The 12,196-nt window shown below is 40.9% G+C and overlaps 1 protein-coding gene across 15 annotated transcripts in view; it reads left to right on the forward strand.

The window, feature by feature from the left end:
* Positions 1–12,196, forward strand: part of robo2 (roundabout, axon guidance receptor, homolog 2 (Drosophila)) — a 342,596-nt gene that overhangs the window by 270,537 nt on the left and 59,863 nt on the right. For 11 of the 15 annotated variants that reach the window (XM_077565197.1, XM_077565205.1, XM_077565200.1 and 8 more), the window contains 3 exons: positions 6,916–7,052; positions 8,787–8,798; positions 10,823–10,947. In XM_077565197.1, coding sequence (XP_077421323.1) covers positions 6,916–7,052; positions 8,787–8,798; positions 10,823–10,947 — 274 coding nt within the window. Of the gene's footprint in view, positions 1–6,915; positions 7,053–8,786; positions 8,799–10,252; positions 10,733–10,822; positions 10,948–12,196 lie in introns of those variants that run through there. The other 4 variants (XM_077565199.1, XM_077565211.1, XM_077565212.1 and 1 more) reach the window with 2 other exon arrangements.

The raw sequence follows: 12,196 nt of genomic DNA on the forward strand, positions 1-12,196 counted from the left end.
AATAGCTGCTCGGAACCAAAATGGTTGACTTTTAGGTTCAATATTTGGCATGGAGTCTTCAGGCTTTTCTGTGTGTCCTGTCCACCAAATGTGGATCAAAAGACGTCCTCATAACAACTCCGTCCCTGCAACTCACCGGCAAAGAGCAGCGTGATTGCCACACTCGGCCTCCCGCGGGGGCTTGCCTCACGTGGCGATGACGTCGCCCTCAAGGCTAAAGCGTGGGCGCCGTGTTTGCATCTGATAAGGTTTTTTTTTTTTTTGGGTTCACTGGCCGCCGGGACTTTTTTTTTTTGTGCACCGTGCCAAAGGAAACACGCAAGAAAGAAATGTTTGGCACCACTTGTTGAAAGGCAGCTGCCGAGTGCGTACGTAGAGGATGAAAAGGAAACATGAAACAATCATCGCAGTCTACTGCATTAGAATGAAACCTCCGAGGTTGGACGCGATCTCGGAGAAAGTCAGAGAGGATGAAATCATCTGACTGTGTCGCCTTCATGCAATCGTTTTTGACTGAGTTCAAAGGATGCTCTTTTATTTATCTCTCTCTCTCTCTCTATGTGTTGAAAATAGAAAATGGTCAAAATACCAAAAACAACAGCAACAAAAGAAAAAGTTCTAGTGTTTATTTAGTCTCCTAATAATGAAAATTTTCCGCTGGAAGGGAATAATTGCCTCTTTGTTTGCACTTTTATTGGGTAAAATGTGACACTGTCTTCCCTGTGAAGTGTGTCTTAACGATGACAATATTTATTATTTATTTTTATATTATTTATTATTATTAATATTTATGACAAATTGTCAGTTACGCAATAGCATTCTTAAAATAATTTGACTGACGTTCATAGTAAAATGTTAATAAATAAAATGTACACTGACATAAATGCATACATTCATGCATACATAATTATACCTTTTTGTGAAAATGTCTTCAATTAATGATTATTAACAAAAAGTAATAAGCGTGTGAGGTTTTTTTACTTTATTATTTTATTTTTTTAGTAATTGTATTTATTTATATTTTCTTAATATGAATTTTGAATAATATCATGTAAGAAAATGTCTAAATAAATTACTGTTACATATCTCAATAAGTGGGGGGGGGGGGGAAATATTTTTGAAAATTGTCAAACCGGCAACTATCAATCTCTCTCTCTCTCTTTCTCTCTTTCTGCTGACAATGTGAACTTGTCCTTTTGTCCTTTATTCGCAGAAGATCGTCAAAATACACGCACACAAAAAGTTCCAGTGTTTACTAATTATGCAAATGTTCCCCTGCAAGGGAATCATTTCCTCTTTGGTTGCTTTTACAAATGTGTCATTCCTGTGAATAATAAAAAAACGACTGGAAACGACTGGAAACGACACTCCTTTGCCACTGGAATCTTTGCGAAGGAGGCAAGCTGGAGCCTCAGCTGAGCAAACAAACGCTTTCATATTCTCCAAACCGGCTGGCATCGTCTCCATTTTTTTTTTGGTCATTATTTTTGGGGGGTAATATGATCCAAATACAAGGTGCCAGCCTTTGCAATCTAATGAGAAGCCCACGGAGGATTGCGGGCGCGCACGCATGCAGAAACAATTAAAACGGCAATCTGGCACACGTCAGGCAAAAGATCCATAAACGGCAAATGAAGTTGTCAAGTCATAGCAGATGCTTTATTGTAACGGGCGGCCGATCTTAGGGCGCATATTCCTCACCATGTCTCATTACGCGGACGCGAGGATTATTATGGGATGGCGGAGAACAAAAAGGGAGGAAAAACATCACACGTGTCATTTCTAGAACATGGTTGAGGTAATGAGATCTTTTAAGAGCAAATTGTTTGTCTGACTGAGGCGAGATTTGTTCTGGAGGCGAATCGTTGACTGCAGCGTGCGTCTCAATGTCTCAAAACTTGACTTGAATGTTTTTAGCACGCTCGCATGACTTTTACGCTCACTCTTATCTTAGGCCGACGAATATAGGCATTGAATGTGCTCTGTATTCAAGTTTCATTTCGGCAAATTGATCAGAAACGCTTCATCATGAATGTGTATGCTGCTAACGAGCTCGATTGTTTGTCTAGAAAGTCGATTTCAACGCTTTCACGCTTGCTCAGACCACGTCTAAGTGTCCGCCACAGGGCAGACAGTTGGTCTAACGCAAGGGTCAGTATTAATGAAAAATATGCAGCATCCAATACTTTGACATTCATTTTCTTCTACCTCGTCCTCCACTGTTATTTTTTTGTTTTTCGCCTTTTTTACTATCAAATTTAGATTTTTTTTTTTATTATTATTATTTGTTTGTGTGTGTTGGGTCAATTTTGTGGACATTTTTATGATAATTTTTGGGATTTCTTCTTTTGTTTTGGGACATTTTATAGTTGCATTTTAAACGTTTTCTTTTCTTCCTTTTTATTTATTTATAAATTTTCTGACTTTTTGGGCAATTCCATCCAAAGACATTTAATGGTAATTTTTGGGATTTTATGGTTACTTTTTTTTTTACTTTCAACTTGTGGAGTCTGACATGAGTATTCTTTTTTTTAACTGAATCATTAATCCATTTAATGAATATTTTATCTAAAAATATGTATTAAAAAAATATATATATATATTTCTACATTTTTTATTATTATTTTATTTTACAGGGAGCCACAGTAGAGAGCCACGTGGCTCCCGAGCCGCAAGTTGCGGACGGTTGGTCTAACGTGACATATTTCATTCATAAATATGTGTGAATTAAATCCTCTCAATCATTGTATTCTATTTCTTAAAGTGGCTCAATTGCGTGAGATAAGACCGCCCCTCAAAACAGGCTAAGTTCCAGAAGGCCATTTGTCAAAGTTGCTGATGAGCTAAAATTTGTGACTTCTTTTCTCAAGCATGCTGGTTGAGAACCGTTTGACATCGTGAAGACAATGAAATGTTTTTCCTCTTTTGAAGGCTGATTTTCTGTAAACGCGTGTGGAGAGTTTGCATTTAAAGACTCCAATAAAGTTTTCATCTCAGGACACATCCAGCAGAAAAGTGCTTCTCTTGTCTTGGCACTTGCTTACATTCCCAGAACTCCGGCAATGATGTGTTGGATGATTGTATACTTTGTGTGCGCGTGTTTGTGTGTACAGCGACGGTGGAAAATAAAAGAGAACTTGGCTGCGCTCTGCAACGGCATTCCTGCCGTAATGGAAAACAGAGTTGTTGGCCAATAAAGAGCTACTGTTCCCTTGTTGTGTCTGCTTCCACGTTGTGGCCACAACGAGCTCGCAGCGATTCTGATTCCAATTTGGAAGATGATGACAACATTTGACTTTGATCTTTGGAGGCAAAAGCAAGAAGGAAAAAAAATCAAGCACGAATGAGCATGTCATGTAAAACCTTCACTTAAATTTAGTGGGTAAATGAAAGCACAAAACACGCTTCTTATTCCACAAACATGCGCTGACGGTGCTTTATTTTGATGCATTTTTGGACTGAAGGTTTGGATTATGAATAATATTTGTGTTACGGGTGTCAAAATTAGTGCGTTAATTTTGAGTTCATTTAAAGTTCCTTTAACGCCACAAATTTTTTAAACGCGCGATTTAACGACCTGGCCTTATTTGGAAATCCTGTTCTGGGGGAATTCCAGTTGCAACACAGCAGACACATCCATGTCAAAAGTCAGCAGTAATAAATGTAATAATAATGCAAATATTTGTGGAGACTGGGATCAAGTTGTATTTTACAATTTTAAACATGTGCAGAAGTTCACAAGTGACTACATGTTAAGGTTTTGAAAGACAAATTGCACTGAGCTGTCACCAATGTCTTACAAATGCAATAATGCCATCTAGTGGCCGGAAAATGACCTCAACACAAATCAATATCACACTTGTTTTTAAAATTGTATGAATTATTATGGAATTACTGTATCAATGACTAAGATATGCAGCCATATTTCTATTAGTTTAACATTTTGTTCCACTTTTACGTTAACAAGAGTATGAAAATTTAAAAATATATATATTGCACATTTTATTGTAGATTTAGAACAGATATAAAATTTGTGATAAATCTATTGAATTCACATAAAGCTCCTTCACAGCACCTGCCACTTAACTCGTCCCGTAAGGTTCTTGCAATACGCCACTCCTCTGCGCTTCACAATACATCCACTGTACATTTCCCTCCAGAACAAAGCGTTCAGTCATGACTCAGTCAAATAATCATTATGGCTTCTTAAGTACCTGTGCCGAGAGGTGGAACTGGCATCTCAGCGGCCAGGAATGCGCTCCCAATAAAGCGGCCTTTGAACGCTCGCTTGAAAAATGTCATGAAAAAAAAAATCATCTGAGGCTTCAGGATGGTGGCGTACTGCGTATGTGCATATTGCACATACGACTGCACGTATGGCTTTTCCAGCTCTGCGGGAAATGGGCCGTGGTGACGATATTCCAAAAAGCATTGCGGCAAACTGCGCTTTCGTGCCAGACGTAATTGTCCAAAGAATCACCGGCGGTAAACACAGTCGGCTTTTAAAATGAATGCCGTCCATCGCTGTTTTATGACGACGTGTAATGAAATCGGACAAAAGCAACAATGAACAATCGAAGTCGCTCTCTTGTGCTGCGTAACTTATGAAAACAAACACGGATTATTGACTTTCATGGCATCGTAAAAATACAAATAAAGCCTTTTCTGTGTGAGAAATGGTGAAAAAAATCAACACTTGTTTCCATCGCACAATATAGTTTGGGTCAGTACAGTAGACATTTTTGGTGGGTTTTCATCGTAAAGGCTCTGAAATGAAGTTTGTGTGTGTGAGCAATAGCCTGAAAATAAACACCCTGAAGATGTTTCCGCAAAGCAGGAAAGTTCCACAGAGGTCCAAAATATCCCATTTGCCGTACAGTCGTACACTTTGGTACACTTGCAGAATTGGCTGATCGGTGCATGTTAGCAGATGTATCCTGAAAAGCATGTTTGTTTCCGTTGGTATATCATTTGAGGTGTTATTTAGTATCGTAGAGTTGACTGGTTGGCAGAATTTTTCTGTCCCAAGCTGTGTTTCCACCAAGGTTTGGTAGACACATTTTTTTCTATGTCCAATGCTTTTTCCAAGGATCCCAAAATATCCAATGGGGACTGTCCCGATGTTCTGCACCCCCTCGTTGGGGGCGTGTCCGCAGCTGTACATTTGTATACGAGTTAACAACCTGGAAAAAAGTCTTATGTCACATTTCCACTAAAATGTTTATCCCACTGAGGGATGAACGTTTACGACACCAGCTTGATTTCACGTCAGGGTTTGTTGAAGGTTGCAGAATTTCCTTAACAGTTTCCTAAATGATCTTTCTTGTCACAAGAAAATTTCCATGTGACACATTGTGACTGTTTTGAGAACGTTTAGGAAACTGGGAACAAGGAAATTTCCATGTGACGAGAAAGACCATTAAGACTATTTGGGAAACCAGTAAGACGTTTTGAGAATGTTTAAGAATTACCACGAATTAACCGTAAATGAGCCCTAATGTGAAATCCACATTTGTTAGCATGGCAAACATATTAGCTTAGCTGGTCCAGTCAGCAAGTTTTTGTGGGAATGCTTCACTTATGTTTCTAACCTTTATTATTTGAGTCACTTATTATTCTGCTCACTTTTTTGCCGTGAAATAACTCCCACATAATATATCCGATTTACACCGGCCAAATTTTCAACTTGCTTCAAGAATTCATGCCATGCTGAGAATATATCGTCCGTTCCACATTACTTACCGTATTTGCACAATTTAACGTTAATATCAACCTTTCCCTATTCATTTCAATTTGCATAAATAATGCATTATAATTTCACTGAAATGATTAAACACACAACGTATAGCTTTCAGTATCGGATGACACTTTTCAATATAAATGCGCCATTAGCCATGACTTTGAACCGCTCAAGTTAACTCGGTGGTTAGAGCAATTGCCTTCCACCACGGAGTACTGTGCCTGGGTTCAAACCCCGCTTGGACCACATTTGAGTACTTTTATCCTTCAATTGACTTCATAGGCACATGCATTCAAATCTTAGCATTTAGCATTTCTGCGTTGCCACGCAATTTCGCCAGGAATTGCACTTTGTCTAGTTCAGTTAGTTCTATCGCAAAGTGTCCCTAAAAATCTGACCTGAAGCATCCTGCTTTTCCGTCTTTGAACCTGTTGACTGGATTGATAACTCCTCATTGCAAAGTGATGCTGTAAGCACAGAAATAAATATAAATAATTGAGACCCTCAAGCTGTGTTTCCATCTAGTGCTAGTTTTGTTTTTTTGTTTGGTGGGTTGTTGCATTTTTTAAGCATTTCCATAAAGCGTTCCTTGAACACAAGAATGTCCCATGTGAATTTCCACAGGAGAAGTCACACTTGAGTGTAGCGTGTTGCTATCAGCATCCCGCCTACGCAACACCTGAGCCAAACCGCTTGCCGGAAAATCACGCAATGCTATTTGTTTAGTTTGTTCTGTTAAATGGCCTTGGCTTTTGTGGCCATCTCAATTCTGTTATTATTGCAAATGAAAGACAGCAGACATTTTTCAAGCTGGCGCAGCAACCAACCCGCTTCTTCGCACTTCACCGCACGCTTATCCTGTCAACAGCTTTTACAATGCACACATATTTAATTACTGCAGGCCAATTGAAAGCACTTTTGCCTTTTGTGTGCTTACTCCACGCATTCAGTCAGACCTTGACCGCCGTTCGCTTTATGAAGATGCACCGCGCGCACTCTGCGAAAAACACTTCATGAATATTGAACACGTTTGCGGGGTTCCGAGTGAACGGCGTTGAATAATTGATCCGCCTCGCAATCTCCATTTGTCAGAATGAGCAGGAGGCGGCGGTAAGCGGACTTCGCTTGTCCTTTTTTGTTTGGAGTCCTTACCTTGCATCTGTTTCACCCGACAGGTACGAAATCAAGTACGACAAGGACGACTACGTGCTGAGGGTGAAGAAGGCGTCCGTCAACGACGAAGGCACCTTCAGCTGCGTGGCGGAAAACCGCGTGGGCAAGCTGGAGGCCACCGCCACGCTCACCGTACGAGGTAACGTCATTTCCGTAGAAACCTTTAACTCTCTTTTCATTTGACTTCCTCATCATTGATGTCGATATTGTTTTTTCACCTCCAGACAGGCCTCTGGTTGTCAACACTCTCTCATTAGTATAGCGTGTCCCAAAAGTTAGTTACACATTTCCTTTTTCTATTTGGTTTCAGGTATCATTAAGACACAGGTGAGGCCATCGGTGCTTGATATCTTAGGCTTTGCAGAACATGAAATAAGAAGTGTATATTGAGTTTTGGGACACCCTCCATATGTGTAATCTTCGCAGGCAAAACCCAAATATCGAGCTTGTTAGATAGATGCTGGTTAGCACAGCTTGTTAGGTTTATTCTTGTTTGCTTATCTTGTCAAGTAGCTATATCCTTGTTAGCATAGCTTGTTAGATATAGCCTATTCTTGTTTAGCCTAGCTTTTTAGCTATATCCTTGTTAGCGTAACTTGTGAGACAAAAAAAATAAGATAGATAGCTGGATAGATAGCTACCTAGCGTAGGTAGCTAGGCTAGCTAGGATAGATAGATAGATAGATAGATTGATTGATAGATTGATAGATTGATAGATTGATAGATAGATAGATAGATAGATAGATAGATAGATAGATAGATAGATAGATAGATAGATAGATAGATAGATAGATAGATAGATAGATAGATAGATAGATATGACGCTCAGTAGCTCATTAGCTGCTTTTAAGCTAGAATGATAGATAATTACAATGATAACAAGAACAATAACTAGAAGGATAGCTATGGATGATATACATTTGCCACCTATTCACCTTTTCTGTTTTTTTTTCTTTTGGTTACGGCTTTACCGTGTATAAATGGAGCCTTGACTGGGCAGAATCCAAATGTCAAGGTTTGCATTGACTGCTGACGCGCAAGCCCACCGAGATGCCGGCAGTCTACGAATCCGTTTAATTATTTACGTTTCCAAGGTGCCACACTTTGCCCCTCCCTAATTCCTCTTCTACAGTTGTCGTCGCCTTCACAATCATCCAGTTGCCAGAAAAGCCATTTCACAGTTTACTGGCGCACGCCGCCACTGCCTCACCTGGGGGTTTGCGGGGTTAATAAAAAGGTCCTAACCATAATTTCCCGCCATTGTCGGCACTTTTACCGCCATTAAACCCAACTTGTCGGAGGTCCCCGCGGGGGAGCGCTTAAAGGCGGCACTAGGACGGCAGGGGGGTGGTGCTGGGGCGCCCCGGAGTTTATCTGCAAGCCTGGTTCTTGGGAATCTTGGGATTTTAAATTGAAAATAGCACCCCTGGGATTTTTGCACCCTTGCCTGGCTATTTGCAGACCACACGTGGCAATGGGCAGAGAGGGTCCAGCTGGCTACCACCAGGGGGGGCTATCATCAGACAATAGGACCCTCCAAAACTGACTACACTGAACCCCAACATAAGCATTTACCTAAAAAGTTCATAATTGCCTGAAAAGTGAGATTTTCAATAAATACGGAAGATAGTTTCAAATAAAAATAAATAAGCAAATATGTAAATGTATGATAGCCAAGGTGTGCATATGTGGGCGTTCACTGTAGCAGTTTGTGAATAAAAACTGGACCTTCCCTGTCTTGGTTGGTTTCAACATGTCATTCATTCTGACTTTAATTTCTTTTTTTGCTTTCATGTTTTTCTTCTGTTTTTGTTAAATGTCTGTGTTTTATTTGTGTGTGCGTGTGTCCTCCACTCCATTGTCGTGTCTCCAGACGGCCGTGTCGGTAAGTAACCATCCTTCTGATTTGACTCCATCCCGCATGCCCTCTTTGCATCCCAAGTACACTTTGCTTTGAACACTTTTCACCAAGGCAAGTGAAACTCACATTTCTATACTATTAGAATTGATACCCCATCGGAAATAATAGAAGTAGCAGTCAGACCTTTAAAGTTGGGTGTCCTGTCTGTCTGTCTGTCTTTCCCTCCTCTCTAACAGATGTGACATGTCATGAATTAAATCTGGGCACCGATTATATTTTGTTTTGTTTTGATCCTGGGTAATAATCAACTAATCAACATACGTGCTATGAACTCAAAGGTCTCTTTTACTTTGAAGTCATAAACACAAAGGTACATATTAGTAAAATTGTTTGTATTTGAATAACCTTTTACAACAAAGACGTAATCAGAAGCTAAAGAAGCTAAGCTAATCCACAAAAATGCTAACAGAACTTGTCAGAACATTAAGTCCTGATATATAGTGTGCAGCAATCCTCTGAGAAGTAAAGATCACCGTATGAGAGGCGTCCTGGCTGGCCCAGAAAAATCCAATTATGTCATCCAGGGTCACCATGGCAACAGCGCAGGCGTTATTTTGCTAACACAAGCCAGTGTACCGTTAACATGACTTAAATTTGTTACTGTATGAGCAATGATCAAGTTGTTGTTTAAAACAGTACATATTCATAGATATCACTTTTTGTTTTAACGTTTAATCGAAAACCATCATCTATATGAAAATACAAAATAGTGAAATAGTAATATAAATATTAAGTATTACCTCGAGTGCTTATATGCCGCAACACAACGATGAAGATGGCTCCAAAAAGAGCGTGAGAAAGGACAAGGCGGCTGCGCCGGTGGCTGTTTTTTTTTTTTTTTTATGTGTTTATCGATGGCGTGTGTGGGATTGCGGAAGGCGCGGGAGGCAGCTGAGTCCCCGCCAGAGCGTGATTTAGGAGCTCAGTATCAGTCGCCGGCTTTGAGAGCCACAAGATATCCAAGCTGCACAAGGCCAAGCGAGAAGGCTGTAAATCTGCGGCCATCTGTACGCTTCCTAACTGTGTGTACGTCTGTGTATCGTTCACAAATGCAACACACACACACACGCCGATGGAGGGATTACAGGCAAAAAGCGGCCAAATGGGACCGAGTTGGGCCTTACTGGAACCAGCTGGCTTGTCAGACTTGAGAAGTAATAAAAAGAAGAAACGGGGAAGGGATACAATGTTGCCGTGCAGCAATTGTCTACCAAATCTACTACTCACAGCCATGTACACAATTCCGTAGGACCACGAGCAAAACGTGTATGTGGGTTTCAAAAATAAAAAAGGAATCAGTCGCAGTTCACATGTGGGCTGGACAGATGAGTAAAACAGTCATTATTTTAAAGCTAGCAGCAAATTGTTCCGTAAATAAAAGACTTTCAATTTAACACACAATTGTTGGAAGAAATATATATATATATATATATAAAGGCAATTGAATTTCCGAATCTCATCTCCCCTCTTGCTTTATTATCGAACCTCCCGTGTCAAGTTGTCAGTGTCGAGACGTCTCACTTGGGCCCCGACTGGCGGCGCGTTACAACGTTTCTGGCAGCAGTTTGATGAAGCCCGCGAGTATCGACCGTGCCGGCTTTTTGCTCGTTCGATTTCAAAGTTTGACACGTGGCTTGTCAGGCGCGAGGTACAGCAAACATTTGCTTTGAAACCACTTTTCACCAAGTCGGACTTTAACCACCTGTTCGTAGTCTTGTGTTGTCTTGGGTGCAATTGGTGTGGTTGTCAGCGTGACTGCCATTCATTCTCTGGATAAATGGCCAACCTGGTTTCCATGGCGATGATAGTCGGTGTTCAAAGCCAAACCTGGAGATTGGGCTGCATGGATTTTGGTTTGATGGTGTGGTTTACTGCTCGTCTTTGCTTGAAAACCTCCAGTAACCCGCCACTCTGGTGTTTTTTGTTTGTTTGTTTTTTTCCGGTTGTTTGACTTCACTAAGCTCGCACTTGGTCTTTTTTCATTTCAGCTGCCCCGCAATTTGTCATCCGCCCAAGGGATCAGATCGTAGCCCAAGGACGCACCGCCACCTTTCCGTGCGAGACCAAAGGCAACCCTCAGCCTGCGGTGTTCTGGCAGAAGGAAGGAAGTCAGGTAAGAGCACGTCTCACACAACACAACGTCGTGGTCTCACTTAGCACCAGTACAGCTCAGTTCAGTTAACCCTGCTACAGTTCAGATCCAGTCAACCCCAATTGTGTTGTACAACAGTTCCATTCTGTTAACTCTGGTAAGGTTCAGGTCAAGTAAACCCCAGTTGTACTGTAGAACAGTTTCGTTTTGTTAACCCTGGTACGGTTCAGATCAAGTAAACCCCAGTTGTACTGTAGAACAGTTTCGTTCTGTTGACCCTGATAAGGTTCAGATCAATTAAACCCGAGTTGTACTGTAGAACAGTTTCGTTTTGTTAACCCTGGTACGGTTCAGATCAAGTAAACCCCAGTTGTACTGTAGAACAGTTTCATTCTGTTGACCCTGATAAGGTTCAGATCAATTAAACCCGAGTTGTACTGTAGAACAGTTTCGTTTTGTTAACCCTGGTACGGTTCAGATCAAGTAAACCCGAGTTGTACTGTAGAACAGTTCCGTTCTGTTAACCCTGGTAAGGTTCAGGTCAAGTAAACCAGAGTTGTACTGTAGAACAGTTTTGTTCTGTTGACCCTGATAAGGTTCAGATCAATTAAACCCGAGTTGTACTGTAGAACAGTTTCGTTCTGTTAACCCTGGTACGGTTCAGGTCAAGTAAACCCGAGTTGTACTGTAGAACAGTTCCGTTCTGTTAACCCTGGTACGGTTCAGGTCAAGTAAACCCGAGTTGTACTGTAGAACAGTTCTGTTCTGTTCTGTTAACCCTGGTAAGGTTCAGATCAAGTAAACCCGAGTTGTACTGTAGAACAGTTTTGTTCTGTTGACCCTGATAAGGTTCAGATCAATTAAACCCGAGTTGTACTGTAGAACAGTTTCGTTCTGTTAACCCTGGTACGGTTCAGGTCAAGTAAACCCGAGTTGTACTGTAGAGCAGTTCCGTTCTGTTAACCCTGGTACGGTTCAGGTCAAGTAAACCCGAGTTGTACTGTAGAACAGTTCTGTTCTGTTCTGTTAACCCTGGTAAGGTTCAGATCAAGTAAACCCGAGTTGTACTGTAGAACAGTTCCATTCTGTTAACCCTGGTACGGTTCAGATCCAGTCAACCCCAATTGTGTTGTACAACAGTTCCGTTCTGTTAACCCTGGTAAGGTTCAGGTCAAGTAAACCCCAGTTGTACTGTAGAACAGTTTCGTTCTGTTGACCCTGATAAGGTTCAGATCAATTAAACCCGAGTTGTACTGTAGAACAGTTTCAT

Source organism: Vanacampus margaritifer, chromosome 5, assembly GCF_051991255.1.
Source record: "Vanacampus margaritifer isolate UIUO_Vmar chromosome 5, RoL_Vmar_1.0, whole genome shotgun sequence".
Taxonomy (NCBI): domain Eukaryota; kingdom Metazoa; phylum Chordata; class Actinopteri; order Syngnathiformes; family Syngnathidae; genus Vanacampus; species Vanacampus margaritifer.